At 37.7% G+C, this 19,001-nt stretch overlaps 1 protein-coding gene across 4 annotated transcripts in view; it reads right to left on the minus strand.

Moving 5' to 3' along the window:
- The window catches only part of zc3h18 (zinc finger CCCH-type containing 18), a 60,987-nt gene that overhangs the window by 36,391 nt on the left and 5,595 nt on the right, over positions 1 to 19,001 (minus strand). For all 4 annotated transcript variants that reach the window (XM_051657409.1, XM_051657407.1, XM_051657405.1 and 1 more), the window contains exons 3-9: positions 18,300 to 18,384; positions 17,533 to 17,687; positions 17,326 to 17,421; positions 16,811 to 16,968; positions 16,299 to 16,328; positions 15,924 to 16,035; positions 8,322 to 8,608 (exon numbers count right to left, since the gene is read on the minus strand). In XM_051657409.1, the coding sequence (XP_051513369.1) occupies positions 8,322 to 8,608; positions 15,924 to 16,035; positions 16,299 to 16,328; positions 16,811 to 16,968; positions 17,326 to 17,421; positions 17,533 to 17,687; positions 18,300 to 18,384 (923 nt within the window). The remainder of the gene's footprint in view (positions 1 to 8,321; positions 8,609 to 15,923; positions 16,036 to 16,298; positions 16,329 to 16,810; positions 16,969 to 17,325; positions 17,422 to 17,532; positions 17,688 to 18,299; positions 18,385 to 19,001) is intronic.

Below are 19,001 nucleotides of genomic sequence, written 5' to 3' on the forward strand. Positions count from 1 at the left end.
TAATACTGTGTATTGCCCCCTTTAGCATCAATGACAGCATGCAGTCTTTTGTAATAGTTGTCTATGAGGCCCCAAATTCTTGCAGGTGGTATAGCTGCCCATTCGTCTTGACAAAATGCCTCCAGGTCATGCAAAGTCTTTGGTCGTCTTGCATGAACTGCACGTTTGAGACCTCCCCAGAGTGGCTCGATGATATTAAGGTCAGGAGACTGTGATGGCCACTCCAGAACCTTCACCTTTTTCTGCTGTAACCACTGGAGGGTCAACTTGGCCTTGTGCTTAGGGTCATTGTCATGCTGGAACGTCCAAGAGCGTCCCATGCACAGCTTTCATGCAGAAGAATGCAAATTGTCTGCCAGTATTTTCTGATAACATGCTGCATTCATCTTGCCATCAATTTTCACAAGATTCCCCATGCCTTTAAAGCTCACACACCCCCAAAACATCATTGAGCCACCACCATGCTTCACAGTGAGGATGGTATTTTTTTCACTATAGGCCTTGTTGACCCCTCTACAAACATAGCGCTTATTGTTGTGACCATAAAGCTCTATTTTGGTCTCGTCACTCCAAATTACAGTGTGCCAGAAGCTGTGAGGTGCGTCAAGGTGTTGTTGGGCATATTGTAACTGGGCTTTTTTGTGGCATTGGCGCAGTAAAGGCTTCTTTCTGGCAACTCGACCATGCAGCTCATTTTTGTTCAAGTATCGTCATATTGTGCTCCTTGAAACAACCACACCATCTTTTTCCAGAGCAGCCTGTATTTCTCCTGAGGTTATCAGTGGGTTTTTCTTTATATCCCAAACAATTCTTCTGGCAGTTGTGGCTGAAATCTTTCTTGGTCTACCTGACCTTGGCTTGGTATCAAGAGATCCCCAAATTTTCCACTTCTTAATAAGTGATTGAACAGTACTGACTGGCATTTTCAAGGCTTTGGATATCTTTATATCCTTTTCCATCTTTATAAAGTTCCATTACCTTGTTACGCAGGTCTTTTGACAGTTCTTTTCTGCTCTCCATGGCTCAATATCTAGCCTGCTCAGTGCATCCACGTGAGAGCTAACAAACTCATTGACTATTTATACACAGACACTAATTGCAATTTAAAAAGCCACAGGTGTGGGAAATTAACCTTTAATTGCCATTTAAACCTGTGTGTGTCACCTTGTGTGTCTGTAACAAGGCCAAACATTCAAGGGTATGTAAACTTTTGATCAGGGCCATTTGGGTGATTTCTGTTATCATTATGATTTAAAAAGGAGCCAAACAACTATGTGATAATAAATGGCTTCATACGATCACTATGCTTTTTTTTGCATGATCAGTCATATTTTCAAAATCAATGCCAGAATTTCACAATTTCTGCCAGGGTATGCAAACTTTTGAGCACAACTGTAGTTGTGTTGAATTTTTGAGTTTTGCTATATTAAACAGACATTCTGAAATATTTTTAGCCATTTATGTTTACTGTACATGTTACTGATGTAGGAAGGCTATTTGGTGCAATAACATACAGAAAATATGAAACCAAAGCAAAAAAATTATTTTGTCTTTGTTATTTTGGGTATTTTATGATATTTTATAAAGATTCATTTATAACACGTTCAATGACACTCTTTTTAAAAATTGATCCACAATAAATGCATAATTTGTGCACACACCCTCCCCCAACCACCATACACCGGCGGTGGCTTGCCCTTAAACACTGCGGTGATAAAAATAAATAAAATATTTGCCACCGCAACAGCCCTAAATGGAACAATTAATTTTGGAATATTTCATTTTGGAACAATTCACTTTCATTTTCTGCTAGCAGTATGAAATGGCCAGCCTCATTTGCAATCAAAATCCAGCATTGTCATTGTCAATAAAAACATGGGGCACTTCACTAAACCACATCCAATGAGCTCAGTGGAACTGAAACTTGTTTACAGAGTTTCACACTTAGTTGCTGAAGTGTGTACTTTTTTCGTTCAGTTAAAATACTTTCTCATATTCCAGCTTAATATGCAGATACAACTTTAAGCCAGCCATTAATAACACTGATTTCCCCAAAATGTAAACACTGTGGCGCTATCAAAATAAGCTCTGGAATATCTGGCAAGAATATCTGTTTGTCTAACCAACAGAGGACAAGATGATTGTTTAGGAGATCTGTTTGAAAATTCAGCTGAAAGTGCATTTTTAAGTTTTTCCACTCATACAGTTGAAGTCAGTAGATTACATACACCTTAGCCAAATACACTTTTAAACTCAGTTTTTCACAATTCCTGACATTTCATCGTAGAAAACATTTCCTGTCTTAGGTCAGTTAGGATCACTACTTTATTTTAAGAATGTGAAATATCAGAATAATAGTAGAGAGAATTATTTATTTCAGCTTTTATTTCTTTCATCACATTCCCAGTAGGTCAGAAGTTTACATACACTTATTTGGTAGCATTGCCTTTAAATCGTTTAACTTGGGTCAACATTTTGAGTAGCCTTCCACAAGCTTCTCAAAGTAAGTTGCTGGAATTTTGGCTCATTCCTCCAAACAGAACTGGTGTAACTGAGTCAGGAATGTACGCCTCCTTGCTCACACATGCTTTTTCAGTTCTACCCACAAATTTTCTATCGGACTGAGGTCAGGGCTTTGTGATGGCCACTCCAATACCTTGACTTTGTTGTCCTTAAACCATTTTGCCACAACTTTGGAGGTATGCTTGGGGTCATTGTCCATTTGGAAGACCCATTTGTGACTGAGCTTTAACTTCCTGGCTGATATCTTGAGATGTTGCTTCAATATATCCACATCTTTTTCCTTCCTCATGATGCCATCTATTTTGTGAAGTGCACCAGTCCCTCCTGCAGCAAAGCACCCCCACAACATGATGCTGCCACCCCCATGTTTCACGGCTGAGATGGTGTTCTTCGGCTTGCAAGCCTCACTCTTTTTCATCCAAACATAATGGCCAAACAGTTAAAATTTTGTTTCATCAGACCAGAAGGCATTTTTCCAAAAAGTAAGATCTTTGTCCCCATGTGCACTTGCAAACTGTAGTCTGGCTTTTTTATGACAGTTTTGGAGCATTGGCTTCTTCCTTGCTGAGCAGCCTTTCAGGTTATGTCGATATAGGACACGTTTTACTGTGGATATAGATACTTGTCTCCCTGTTTCCTCCAGCATCTTCACAAGGTCCTTAGCTGTTGTTCTGGGATTGATTTGCACTTTTTGCACTAAATTACATTCATCTCAAGGAGACAGAATGCGTCTCCTTCATGAGCGGTATGATGGCTGCGTGGTCCCATGGTGTTTATACTTGCATACTATTGTTTGTACAGATGAACGTGGTACCTTCAGGCATTTGGAAATTGCTCCCAAAGATGAACCAGACTTGTGGAGGTCCACAATTGTTTTTCTGAGGTCTTGGCTGATTTCTTCTGATTTTCCCATGATGTCAAGCAAAGAGGCACTGAGTTTGAAGGTAGGCCTTAAAATACATCAACAGGTACACTTCCTATCAGAAGCTAACTGGCTAATTGTCTAAAGGCTTGACATCATTTTCTGGAATTTTCCAAGCTGCTTAAAGGCACAGTTAACTAAGTGTATGTAAACTTCTGACCCACTGGAATTGTGATATAATCAATTAAAAGTGAAAATATCTGTCTGTAAACAATTGCTGGAAAAATTACTCATGTCATACACAAAGTAGATGTCCTAAAGAACTTGCCAAAACTATAGTTTGGTACTATTAAATCTGTGGAGTGGTTAAAAAAATGAGTTTTAATGACTTCAACCTAAGTGTATATAAACTTCTGACTTCAACTGTATCCAAAAAAAAAAAAGAGGCTTACTTTTTTTTACGTTTAGTTTCACACATTTTTAAAACAGCAAGGATCATATTTCATCATTTATATGAAGGCGAAATTTGAACCTCAACAACATTCTCTGCAGTCAAACAAAGTGAGAAGGTGTGAATCGTTCTCTTCCAATGCCATTTGATAAATGACTCCGTGTGAGTATCATGGGGCAGATTCATATTCATACAGAGTCAATGAAAACTTCCCTCTTTCTGAGAACAAGCAAGGCGGAAATTTGCCAATCTAGCCTGTAATCTTGTCCTAATTAATGAAATGCGAATCTCTCTTTTTCTCTCCAGGAAAATAAAGACCTGACATGAATTGGAGAACTAGAGGATCAAGACTGCAGATCCGATGCAATCTGGCTTCTCAAAGTCTCCCAGAAACTTCCCATGGCATGATTATAATCAAACAGGCAATCTGATTGTGAGGTTGTGTAAGAGAAATACAGTGATAAAATGAGAAGAAATTACTGGAAATGGAAAAAGAAAATGAGTGTGAGGAGGCTATTGTGATAATATTAATTGTAAATAAACAACTTTGTAATAGAGAGCTTTGTAAAACTTACAGTTGCAACATGCAATCCATGAATGCAACAACAGTAACCAGTGACCTTGGTTTAAGCATTTCCATAAAATGCCTTAAAAGTGCTTCTGACCAATCCTGTTTTAGCAACTGTTGCCCTGCCGCCATTACTCTGACATGCGTTTGCTATTTTAAAATGACAGCCTATGCAAGTAATGTATGTTTGAGTGCTTTTAAGCAAGATTTTATCAAAATAAAATTACGTTGTTGCTGGGTCATCTGTAATAGTGACACGAGTTACCCAGAGAGGCTACCAGCAGTGTTTTTCTTTCTTTCTTAAAAATAATCTTTAAATAAATCTGGAGAAGAGCTTATGGATTAAAACAATTTTTTTTTTAATTTTTATAATTTTTACTGTGTAAAAATATCCATTCTGTTTATGAGAATATTTTTCCAAAAACTGCTTCGTTCACTGCAATCTCCCATTCATTTCAATGGGGAGTTCTGCAGAGCTTGTAAGAGCGAGCAACCGTAACCAAGGGGGGTGGAGCTAAGCAAAGGGTCAATAGAGACTATGAATGACAAGGGCTCCACAATAAGGATGGCCCAGTGCCCCTGGGGCCAGTGTAAGAAAAACATCTGACGGAGCGTTCATTGTCATCATATATTAGGGCTAAAGAATACTTCGGTTTTCATCTTCAAAAAAAGAGCAACACAAACAGTCGTAGTGTGCATGCATTGAACGCATTTATGCGGGCTTGCGGTCAAGAGTATACCGGTACTTTGAAAGGATGGAGCACTTGCCTTTACACAAAACATAACAGTATGCGGAAAAATGAAGTATACGCTAGCCTATATGCTTCATGACACAGCACAATAAAGCTTGATCAGAGTTCAAGAATGTCCATAACTTTCTTAAGAACTTGGACTTGATGTTATGAATGTCACTTGTTTAAATGTCACCATGGTAAAGATATCTAGCTGGCTAAAATAGCTAGATGCAGTCTTGTCAAAATGGTGACAGCTACAAACTTCAAACAAAACAAATGTTACAAATAGCTTCTTGAAAACATCTGTTTGAAACGACCGAAAATTACAAAATCATATTAGAAACAAATGGTGTCCTTTTTAGTGACTGGTCGATGTTGTAGTTAAGCGGTGTCTTCACGGTAAGGTGCTAACTAGTTTGTGAATTACATTCTGGAAAGTTAATAAACAACATAATTTTCCCTCTTCAATATAACTAATATAACATTAACCCTGTCCCTGACAACCATGTCACTCATGTTTGTCATATCTGTTTGCTATGTTAGCCAGCTATATTTTGTCAGTGCAGTCAGTAATGTAGCAGATTGAAAGGTAAGCATCAGAGCATCTTTTTGCAGCTCAGCAGACAACAGTGCAGTGGTGGATTTTGTCTGTTGAATGTTGATTTCACGCTATGCTGTTGCCTAGTTGGCGAGACACAATGCTGGAAAGTAAATAAACAACATCCATCTTTTACTCTCTATGACAACGAGCTTATAGCTAACTAGCTAACCAGGTAGCTACTTTCATACCTTGTCAGCTGAGAGGAAGCTAATGTGTAAACATGTATTCACCAAACTGTTTTGTTCAGGATTCGCAGTTTGGTACCCAACTTCAACTGAACAATTCCAGTCGACGCATTTACAAAATGTAATATTTAAAGGTCTGGTTTTCCACCATTGAAAGTTTCCCCTGAACCTGTATAGCAGAATAGTGTAACACCGCTACAGCTGTTTATCTCTTGACTTGGCAGGTGTAAATTATTCTTGTTTTACAACCTGCCCCTAATTGACTGGCAGTATTAAAATAGTCAGCATTTGACTGATACTAAACAGTACTACTGATGTTTATTTAGCTATTTATTTTATTTTTATTTATTCTTTATTTAAATGGTCAGCAATTGACTGTACTGATGCTTATTTAGATATTTATTTTATTTGAATTTATTCTTTATTTTAATAGTCAGTCATTGACTGATACTAAACATACAGTACTGATTTTTATTTAGCTATAACTTTAATTTATTCTTTATTTAAATGGTCAGCAACTGACTGATACTGAACATACAGTACCGATGTTTAATTAGCTATTTATTGTACACTACCGGTCAAAAGTTTTTTCCCACATTTTAGAATAATAGAAAAGTCATTAAAACTATGGAATAACATAAATGGAACTTTGGGAATTATGTTGTGATCCAAAATAAATCAAAACTGTTTTATATTTTAGCATCTTCAAAGTACTCACCCTTTGCCTAGAATTTTCAGACATGTACTCTTGACATTTTCTCAACCAACTTCTTGAGGTATCACCCTGGGATGCTTTTTAAACAGTATTGAAGGAGTTCCCATCTATATGCTGGGCACCTATTGGCTGCTTTTCTTTATTATTTTGTCCAAGTCATCAATTTCAAAAACTTTTATTTTATTTTTTTTTATTACATTTTTGATTTATAATGAAATAAATTAATATGGTGGCACAATTATATTTTTGTCTACAAAACTAATTTCAAACATTTAAGCATATGCCTTCAGATCAAAAGATTTTTAAGATCATGGGAAACATTTCGGTCAAGTGTTTCAAAACTTTTGACCGGTAGTGTATTTTTATTTATTCTTTATATTCTTAGTGCTCATTTCTAGAATGTGTTGACAATGTATAATAATAATGTCAAATATTCTTTGATAAAAAAATTTAAGAAAGCAGCCTTCTGAGAACCTTTGCATATTGATGCAAAACTGGTGCACAATCCACATAGAAAAGGTCTGTTTTCATTCCAGCTCAAAAATTAACTATATCGGCCACCATTTCAGTAATAGGTGAATTTTCCCCCTCTAAAATCGGTATCGGTCTCAAAAATCCCATATCGGTCTGGCTCTAGTCCTTTTCTCAGGAAACAAACAATAACTGGTTCTTCTGTGGAACACAAAAGGAGATGAAAGACAGAATATTAGGGGCTGCCATCCTTAGTCACCATTCACCTTTACTGAATGAAAAAAGGTGCAATGAAAGTAAAATGAATAGTGACTGAGGCTAACATTCTGCCAAACATCTCCTTTTTGTGTTCAATGGAAGTAAGGTTTGGAACAACACTAGGGTAAGAGTAAATGATGATCAAATTTATTTTTGGATAAACTATGCCCTCAACTCTGTATTTTAAATCACAGCCTATTTCGGAACACAGTCTGCTCATTTGACTACATTTCATCCACATAATTTTAATTTGGCTTAGTTTCATTTATCAGACTGTTTAATTGTATCATTGGCACAACGTCTAGTGCACATTGTAGTTTATTCAGACCAAGAAACTCCCATTTAGATATAAAGGGGCCATTCTGACCCTCATATAAAACAAAAACCACAGTTTGTTTTTTCGTTTGTGACATTTAGGGATAAGTAAATCTGAGATACTATCACAATAATAGACCATCATAAAACAAAGTGGAAATGTATGTAAATAAAGATGCAGCAGTTTCTAAAAGTTAGCAGAAAATGCTTGCTGTCAGAATTTCCATCCGTCCAAAATTAAGTACCAACAGGAAAATGAACTTTCATGAATCCAGCGATAACTTCCTCAAGTACACTCATTGAAACAGACTGCTGTTAAAAGCATGTTTTTAAACAGACTGATAAAAATGCATGCTCCCCTGACTCCCAGAAGCAGCATAGTAGCAAAGCAAACAAATCTGAAACAGCATATTTCCCCAGCTTTTGCCATTTTAGTGTACAATATGCATCGGAGGCATCCAATGCATCTTCTCGCAGTCAATTAAACCTTTGTTGGCCATCCAAGGCTGAGCCAAGTATAAATCAGGTCTTGACAGAGGAAAGAGTAATGGGCATGGGTTGATAGTTTAGGTTTGTCATCTCAAATTCTGTTTGCTGCAGATAATATTGTCCACACACATTAGAAGCTGGAGACTCACCTGGGTGGCATGTTTGTGGGTGAACGCGGTTTGAGTGGCTTCTCCTTGTCATCCTTCTTCTCCCGTGGCTCTCTGGGAGGGCGCTCTCTTGGCCTTCCCTCCTTTTCATCCCGTTTCAGACGATCCCTCTCCCACTCTTCCTTCCTGCGCTGTCTTTCCTTCTCTCGCTCCCGCTCTCTTTCCCTCTCCCGCTCTCTTTGCCTGCGTTCCCGCTCACGGTGATCTCTCTCGCGCTCCCGTTCTCTCTCACGGTGGCGCTCGCGAGGATCTCTCTCCCGTTCTCGGTCCTGATGAGAGTAAAAAGTCACACTTAAATATGAAACATCTCTCTTATTCAAAATTGAAACACAAGCCTAATTTACAGTGACAACATGTAAACACTTTGGCACCAGGGTCAGAAATTAACGGGGGATTGGGGCAAAAATGCCACAGAAAGTGACAAAATGCCCCCAAAATCTGGTTTTATGGTTTAATTTACAACAACATATATATAAAATATTTTATTCAAGGTATGTATACATATTATTGCATGAAACAATTATATATAATTATAAAATATAATTTAAAGAAAATCCAGGGGGCAAATATTGTATGGAAGCCCAATTAAATATTGTTATATTTAACAATAAAATTGTGCATTAATAAATCATATTTATTTCATGTTTAAAATGGCATTAAATGTAGCAATAAATGAGTACATTGAGTCTTTTTAATGCACTTTAAAAGCACCTTTTAAATTGCATTTTAAAAAGATATTTGGCAATTGCTTTTCTTAATTCATTTGCCAGTTGCTTTTCCTCATCCATTTGCTTTTCTTTTCTTTTTTTGTTGTTTTGCTTTTCCTTTTTTTTTTTCCTTTTCTTTCTCCAGTTGAGAATCAAGTTAAAAAAAATGCCATTTGGACTGTTGACTTGTGAGAGCAACCAATGAACTTTAGATTCAGTTATAAGACACACCCCCTCTCCCACCTGCCACTCGAAGAGGATGTAAGACGTCCTGTCATTGGACGATGGTACGAGCAGTTTACATCATATTATTGGATCTGTGAATCCCATGCAAAAGAAACGGATGCGAAGCATACAGTTGTGCTCAAAAGTTTGCATACCCTTGGAGAATTGGTAATATATGTACCATTTTTAAAGAAAACATGAGTGAGCAGGCAAAACACATTTCTTTTATTTCTTGTGGGATTCATATTCAACTGTAGGTTATAACAGAATGGCACAATCATAAAACAGAACATGGCAACAAAGAAAAAAATGAAATGACCCCTGTTCAAAAGTCTGCATACCCTTAGTTCTTAATACTGTGTATTGCCCCCTTTAGCATCAATGACAGAGTGCAGTCTTTTGTAATAGTTGTCTATGAGGCCCCAAATTCTTGCAGGTGGTATAGCTGCCCATTCGTTTTGGCAAAATGCCTCCAGGTCATGCAAAGTCTTTGGTCGTCTTGCATGAACTGCACGTTTGAGATTTCCCCATAGTGGCTTGATGATATTAAGGTCAGGAGACTGTGATGGCCGCTCCAGAACCTTCACCTTTTTCTGCTTTAACCACTGGAGGGTCAACTTGGCCTTGTGCTTAGGGTCATTGTCATGCTGGAAAGTCCAAGAGCATCCCATGCGCAGCTTTCATGCAGAAGAATGCAAATTGTCTGCCAGTATTTTCTGATAACGTGCTGTATTCATCTTGCCATCAATTGTCACAAGATTCCCCGTGCCTTTAGAGCTCACACCCCACAAAACATCAGTGAGCCACCACCATACTTGACAGTGGGGATGGTATTCTTTTCACTATAGGCCTTGTTGACCCCTCTCCAAACAAAGGTCTATTTTGGTCTCGTCACTCCAAATTACAGTGTGCCAGAAGCTGTGAGGCGTGTCAAGGTGTAGTCGGGCATATTGCAATCGGGCTTTTTTTGTGGCATTGGCGCAGTAAAGGCTTCTTTCTGGCAACTCAACCATGCAGCTCATTTTTGTTCAAGTATCGTCGTATTGTGCTCCTTGAAACAACCACACCGTCTTTTTCCAGAGCAGCCTGTATTTCTCCTGAGGTTACCTGTGGGTTTTTCTTTGTATCCTGAACAATTCTTCTGGCAGTTGTGGCTGAAATCTTTCTTGGTGAAATCTTGACCTTGGCTTGGTATCTTAATAAGTGATTGAACAGTACTGACTGGCATTTGCCAGACTTTGGATATCTTTTTATATCCTTTTCCATCTTTATAAAGTTCCATTACCTTGTTACGCATGTCTTTTGACAGTTCTTTTCTGCTCTCCATGGCTCAGTATCTAGCCTGCTCAGTGCATCCACGTGAGAGCTAACAAACTCATTGACTATTTATACACAGACCTTTAAACCTGTGTGTGTCACCTTGCGTCTGTAACAAGGCCAAACATTCAAGGGTATATACAGTGATGTGAAAAAGTGTTTGCCCCCTACCTGATATCTTATTTTTTTGCATGTTTGTCACACTTAAATGTTTCAGATCATCAAACAAGTTTAAATATTAGTCAAAGATAACACAAGTAAACACAAAATGCAGTTTTTAAATGAAGGTTGTTATAATTAAGGGAAAACAAAATCCAAACCTACATGGCCCTGTGTGAAAAAGTGATTGCCCCCTAAACCTAATAACTGGTTGGGCCACCCTTAGCAGCAACAACTGCAATCAAGCATTTGCGATAACTTGCAATGAGTCTTTTACGGCGCTGTGGAGGAATTTTGGCCCACTCATCTTTGCAGAATTGTTGTAATTCAGCCACATTGGAGGGTTTTCAAGCATGAACTGCCTTTTTAAGGTCATGCCACAGCATCTCAATAGGATTCTGGTTAGGACTTTGACTAGGCCACTCCAAAGTCTTCATTTTGTTTTTCTTCAGCCATTCAGAGGTGGAATTGCTGGTGTGTTTTGGATCATTGTCCTGCTGCAGAACCCAAGTTCGCTTCAGCTTGAGGTCACGAACAGATGGCCGGACATTCTCCTTCAGGATATTTTGGTAGACAGCAGAATTCATGGTTCCATTTATCACAGCAAGTCTTCCAGGTCCTGAAGCAGCAAAACAGCCCCAGACCATCACACTACCACCACCATATTTTACTGTTGGTATGATGTTCTTTTTCTGAAATGCGGTGTTACTTTTACGCCAGATGTAATGGGACACACACCTTCCAAAAAGTTCAACTTTTGTCTCGTCAGTCCACAGAGTATTTTCCCAAAAGTCTTGGGGATCATCAAGATGTTTTCTGGCAAAAATGAGACGAGCCTTAATGTTCTTTTTGCTCAGCAGTGGTTTTACTCTTGGAACTCTGCCATGCAGGCCATTTTTGCCCAGTCTCTTTCTTATGGTGGAGTCATGAACAATGACCTTAACTGAGGCAAGTGAGGCCCGCAGTTCTTTGGATGTTGTTGTGGGGTCTTTTGTGACCTCTTGGATGAGTCGTCGCTGCGCTCTTGGGGTAATTTTGGTCGGCCGGCCACTCTTGGGAAGGTTCACCACTGTTCCATGTTTTCGCCATTTGTGGATAATGGCTCTCACTGTGGTTCTCTGGAGTCCCAAAGCTTTAGAAATGGCTTTATAACCTTTTCCAGACTGATAGATCTCAATTACTTTCTCATTTGTTCCTGAATTTGTTTGGATCTCGGCATGATGTCTAGCTTTTGAAGATCTTTTGGTCTACTTCACTTTGTCAGGCAGGTCCTATTTAAGTGATTTCTTGATTGAGAACAGGTGTGGCAGTAATCAGGCCTGGGCGTGGCTAGAGAAATTGAACTCAGGTGTGATAAACCACAGTTAAGTTATGTTTTAACAGGTGGGGCAAACACTTTTTCACACAGGGCCATGTAGGTTTGGATTTTGTTTTCCCTTTATAATAACAACCTTCATTTAAAAACCGCATTTTGTGTTTACTTGTGTTATCTTTGACTAATATTTAAACTTGTTTGATGATCTGAAACATTTAAGTGTGAACAACATGCAAAAAAACAAGAAATCAGGAAGGGGGCAAACACATTTCACACCACTGTAAACTTTTGATCAGGGCCATTTGGGTGATTTCTGTTATCATTATGATTTAAAAAGGAGCCAAACAATTATGTGATAATAAATGGCTTCATATGATCACTATCCTTAAATTTTTTTGCATGATCAGTCATATTTTCAAAATCAATGTCAAAATTTCTGCCAGGGTATGCAAACTTTTGAGCACAACTGTATCAGAAGTTAATGGTGGCTCGTTCTCTGTTGCTGTGAAATTAAAACGGCCCTACCTGAGTGTGCATAGTGATGTGTGTCCAGGATGAGAGCTGGTAATCTTGATGCGGTCAACAGAACCAGCCCCGAACTGAAACACACGCCATTTGCCTCACCCTACTTCACTGTTTGAGGTACCGAGCCGATGAAGAATACCGCCAGATCCTATACTAAAGTACCTCCGTGAAGTTGGCACCCCATATAATTAAATCTTTACCAAATCTATACCATTCAAAAATGAACATTTGTGCTGGTTCGGTGTTTGAGATACTAGATATAATTTTTTTGTGATATCACTTTCCACCCCATGAGCTCCAAAACGGTGTTGTTCGTTTGTGCTCTGTTTGTGCTGATTTGTGCCGTTAAAAGAAACACTGTAACTATTTCCCTTCCTTAGATATATCAAGAAACTCTTCGGGAGCAGTGATGTCACTCCAAATCGCTCCATGGGAGCCATGAAATTGCGCAGGCTAAGCCCCATGTCAATCACATAAATTTTTTTGGCACCCCTTCCCCCCTTCAAACTCAAATACATCTCCCTTTCTCTTTCAGGAAATATCATATTTGGTCTGATATTTAAACCAGGGATGAAAACTACTCACTTTCCAGCTAAATTCACCTTTTTTGAAGGTAATTTGCCCGAATTGTTTGTTAAAATTTTTAAATTGTCCTTATTAAAATCACTTTAAATGGTTACTTTAAGCTTAAAAAAAAACTAGATTTCACGACAGTAATAGCAAAACATAGCAAGATACAATACAAATCAAATAATATATATATTTTTAGTTAGTAAATAAAATTAATATTAAGAACATATAAATATTAAATAAATGTAGCCTACACAACCAGTCCAAAAGAACACTAAGTTATTTTTGCATAAGCTTAGAACTTTTTGATCTAAAGGCTTATGGTCAAACACTTGGGATTATTTCTGTACTCAAAAATAAATTGCGCCTAATTATAGATGTCTATACAAATCTTTTATTTATTTGTTTTATTTAATAGTATTTTTTTTTTTTTTAAAGAAAAGTTGCCAACAAGTGTCCAGCATATGAAATCATTCAATACTGTTTAAAAAGCATCCCAGGATGCACCTGAAGTAGACTGAGAAAATGAACAGTGTGCAGAGCTGGAATAGACAAAAGGCTACACGAATGATTCTGATTTAATTTGTTTTGGTCAGTGCATAATTTCCATGCTTGTGTTACTTCTTAGTTTTGATGACTTAATTGCCTACCCTAAATTCTAAAATGTGCAGTAACAAATAATAAAGTATATTGCATTTGGATTTTGATGGGCTGAAAGATTAAATCTTTGCCAAAAAATGAATGCTTCAACAATACCAAACACGGCACAAACCAGAAGCGAGCACAAACAATGGAGACAGGTGAGAGTGATTGACATCGGGTTTAGCCTGTGTGATTTCAAGGCTCCCAAAAGCTATCTTGTTAAATACAAAGAAAAGAAAACGTTATGATGTTTCTTTCAATGGTACAAATCGAGCACAAACGAACGACACCGGTTCGGAGCGATTTGGACCACATGGGGTGGAGAGTGACATCACTGCTCCCGAATACAAGCTGTTATTTCTAAGGAAGGGAAATAGATACAAGATTAATTTAATGGCACAAATCAGCACAAACGAACGACACCGGTTCGGAGCGATTTGGACAATATGGGGTGGAGAGTGATGTCACTGCTCCCAAAAAGTTTCTTGCAATATCTAAGGAAGGGAAACAGTTACAATGTTTCTTTTAACAGCACAAATCAAGCACAAATGAACGCCATTGGTTTGGAGCGATTTGGACCACAAGGGGTGGAAAGTGATGTCACGCAGTCAAAAAAAATCATGTCTAACACCGAACCAGCAAAAACTGTCATTTTTGAGGCACAAATCAGCACAAACTAATGTTATAGATTTGGTAATGATTTAATTATATGGGGTGCAAACTTCACGAAGTTTACTAAAGCAATTGTTTCTCTGCCTGACCTTACAGCTATTCTCCTGTTTCATTACTGTATGCCCACACTCTCTAACATATTTGTGAACAAAGCTCATATACTCTACCTTCTGTGTACTGTGAGATCATCGACCATAAACACTGGGACACGATGAAACTTTGCTAAACTGTTTGTGTTTATAAAGCTTAAAAAGTGTTATCTTTCGTTTACAAAAAGAAGGTCTTTTTTTTTCTTCCAGTAAGTTATGTGACTGTTTCATTTCACACAGTTCTAGTAGTGAAGGGGTAAAACTCTTGTTGGTTATTGCTTTTTCTCCTCTCGGAAAATGTCTGGCCTAAATCTGGGACATTTTACCTCAAACATCTTTGATATGTTACTTGCCATTATCTGTGTCAATTAAATTTTACCTGTAACAATCGATTCAGGTACAATTAAAATGTAAATTCATTCAAATTCAAATTCAAAATGTTAAATCCATAAGATCCAAACTACAATTGTAAAAGAAGAATGTGTACATTGTGTGTTTACTGTGTGTTTAGCTACTGTCAGTCAATAAACATCTTTATGAAGATGAGCACAACAAAAGATTAAACACAAACTTTATTTGCAACATTATAAACAGATATACACAGCAGGTTGGTGTGGAATATATATACACACATTTTAAAACATGAATTAAATAAACACATTTAAATGTGTCTATTTATTTGTCCATTTATAAATTGGTTTATTTTTTCACATTTTTATTTTCAAATTAATAGATTGAGAATTTATTCCTTCATTCTTTTGTTAATGCACTCCTGGGCTTCCATAATATTGTCCCTTAATGTACAAGTTCATTTCTGACACTTTTTGGCACTAGCATAACTCTGTTTCATTTATGTCACGTGCAAGCAAAATCCGATCGAATGGCGTCACTTTTTGCCCATTACACCGATTTCACTTTGGATGTAATCACCTATACTGGAATTCTGGCAGCTTATTCAATGTGCACATGTTGGGTGCATGTCTGTTATCATTATGATGTCAAAACCAGTTGTGATAATTATCAATGTGTTGTTGTGACGTAAATGCACTTTTTGGTTGAGCATCCCGACCAGACTGACATAGGAACATTGGCTCAACCAACTTTGCGAGTCTGGGGCAGAACTATCTGTTTTGCGACCAATGGTAGACAAGGGGAGTGTTTGGAAGACCTGTTTGAAAACAGCCATTATTCTTGCAATTCTATTTCGGTGACATTAGTAGCACAGAAATTACACCCTTCACCTTTTAAATATTTAAACCTGTTTAGGACCTGTAGCTGCATGCTTCTTGATAAAAGCACTTTGGAAGAAACAATAATAAAAAAAAGACGACAAAAACAGAGTATTTTATCAGCATGTACTCACAGGGTAGTATGGCACTGGAGTCTCAGTATACTGCACTCGGAAGTTCTCGTACTGGCCTCCTCGCCAAAAAGGCTCCATATCATAATCGTAGTACGGGTCGCCATATGGGTCACTAAACCAGAGAGACAGTCATTCTAAACACAGTTGAGAACAATGATAAAATGTACAGTACATTTAAGTGAAGTGTGAGGAGGTAGCTGTTTTTAGAGTGGCCCTAAAAAGTTGATAATTTGTTTGCAGATGCATTAGATATAAATTTGATATTTTTGTAACAAAAAAAACTTTTTGGAGCCACTGTATATGAGGGGGCCACATGGGGGCCACTGTGTAATGTTTTTTTTTAAGGGAAATATTTTGGTTTACTGTAGTACTTACCCATAACCTGGATCTCTGAACTCTAAATCACTGCAATTTAGACAGGGGAAAACATTAGTCAGCTAGATCAATGGTTCACTTATGTATTAAAATTGGTCTGGTCTTGGTCAGATTATGGGTAGTTATGGGAAGCATAACTTTATGATTTTAGGTTAAAATGTACAATGTATGAATGCATAAGGGGAAGTGTATATTTTAAACACCTTTTTGCCTTTGCCAAAAGTTTACTATTAACTGTCCTAAAGCGTGACAAACAGATTTTTAGAAGTACCAAAATTACATGTAATCTAATTAAAAGTGAGGTCATAGAAGTTACAAGCATAATTTTAAAAGAATGGCATAAATATGCTGTTTAAAATAGTTTTAGATGAAATACAGCATGTCACACAGCAGGACATGTCCATATCAAACTAGCATTTCTTATGCAACTTTTGCAATTGCAGAGCAGAGACATTTCACAGACCAAACACATTACCACTCTGACCAGAAACTGATAAGTTACTGTTCCATACCCAGGTTCTCTGATCTCTCTGGTGATGCGATAGCCACGTTCCCTGTAGAAATCATTTTCTTTGTCAAAGTCTCGATCATCTTCACCTATGGTTACGGTGAAGCGTTTCTCCTCAAAATCGGGTTCTTGCTCTTTACGGATGGTGGCTTTCTTCAACACCTAATGGAATGCAGAAAAAAATGGCAAGAGTTATTCAAAACTGCAATACACCCATCCGCCAGCTGGAGCAGGGCTTCATTTTTCAATGCAGTAGGTGCATTTACACATCTTAGAAATCTTCCCCTTTTCACATTAGAGAAAGTATCATTTTAGCATAGTACGAATGTCAAAACACATGCATCATGATATGAGTGCAGACACTTTCTGTGGTCACAAAACCACTGCAGAACACACTACAGACTCATTTGAATGGACAAGTTCCCTCAAAAAAACCCAAAAGACTGTCATGTTATCTACAATCTAGAGTAAATGATGACAGAACTGTCATTTTTGGATGAACTATTCTCTGAAGTGTACCTCTTTGGCATGTCTAAGGCCTCTTTCCCAGGCGCTCTCCACCGGAGGATCTGCAGGAGGGGGAGGGGGAGGCAACTCCTCTACAGCAGGGGCTCCCTGAAAGAATGATTCCAAGTTTAAATATGCAAGTTTTGAACTTTTTAGTTGGCAATTCTATTGAAACCGGGGAAAAAAACAGAGTGGAAAATTAGCTGTAAGGTTGTGTACCCAGGGGTTAGCAGGCATGAGGGGGTGAGGTGCTCCTCCTCCAGGAGGTGCTCCATTTGGGGAGAAAGGGTCTGGTTTGGAGATGAGGGAGTAGTTGCCTTTATCATTGACTCCTGGATGGATGAACCTACAGATCATGCCCCATGTGCAGTTTCCTAGCAGAAAGTGGAGAAGCCAATTTGATATTCAAAAATATTGTGTTATAAAAAAAAAATTTAAAAAATCATCCTACAGGAACTTGTCAGTTGTCAGATATTTTTTTCAAAAAAGTTTTTGGCAATACAAAATTGTAAAAGAAAAAGGGAGGTTAACAGTTGAAAGGTAAATGGACAGTTTACTTGTAAACACTGTAAAGAATCATTTCAAAACTCTTTTCATAAATATTAAAATCTCATGTTAACATGAAACCAACTGCTGATTTGCAGGATTTGCTCTGCAGATGAGTTTGCGCAATGGAAGGAGATACTGCATTCAATTACTCCCTCTACTGTTATAATATGGACACATACCACTACAAAAAAAAAATAAATAAAAAAAAACAGCGCCATGCATATCACGCTTGCACACATTTCTATATTTGTTTTTCAGTAATTGCCACATTTAAAAAAAAAAAAAAAAAAAGACTACCAAGATAACACAGACTATGACAAAAGGTGAAAATTAGAAATGACAAGCAGGCTCCTTTCAGCATTACATTTAGACATGCTCTACCAACAGGAAATCAGCTATTCGGAGAAACTATCAAATCATTAATGAAGCAGAACTACCTTTCATGAAAAACCTGCAGATGGGTCTGGGTCTGATCTTCCTGTCCATGGGGTCTTTCACCTCCCCCTCTTCCAGGTCATCGTCCTGAAATCAACAGTATAAACACTCTTATGGTACAACATTGTTACAAATTACTTATTGTTACTAGTTACCAATCTTTTTCAAATTGTTGTTTTCAAAAACAAAGGCAGGTCATATTTACAGTATGTATGTGTGTGTGTGTGTGTGTGTGTGTGTCAATGTGGTGATAACTTTATTAAAAATTCTCTTCTGCTCCAAGTCCTTTTCCCCGGTTTAACTAAGAGCAAGATGCTGTATTCAAATGCCTCCTCAACTGTTATGATCCGAGCATACACTTAACTACAAAATAACTTCCTGTGTCATTCAAAAACAAACAAACAAACCAACAAAGTAATTTTTTAGTTGTCTCGGGATACATAAAAAACACAAAGTTAGACAACCAAGTAAGAAAGTAAAGGCTTCACCATAGCAAATTGATTACATATGTGATCATGGTCTTTTGAAATACAAGAGTTCAAAGTAAAACATACTGTAACTTGCCGCACTAAAACATTCAGGCCCCATTTACACCTTACATTAATGTGTTTTTGGTGATTGGATCGCTATTGGATAGCACCTGACCACATTAAATAACAGGTGTAAATGCACCCAAGACACATTGTGATCGGATCACAGAAACC

Source organism: Myxocyprinus asiaticus, chromosome 26, assembly GCF_019703515.2.
Source record: "Myxocyprinus asiaticus isolate MX2 ecotype Aquarium Trade chromosome 26, UBuf_Myxa_2, whole genome shotgun sequence".
Lineage (NCBI taxonomy): Eukaryota > Metazoa > Chordata > Actinopteri > Cypriniformes > Catostomidae > Myxocyprinus > Myxocyprinus asiaticus.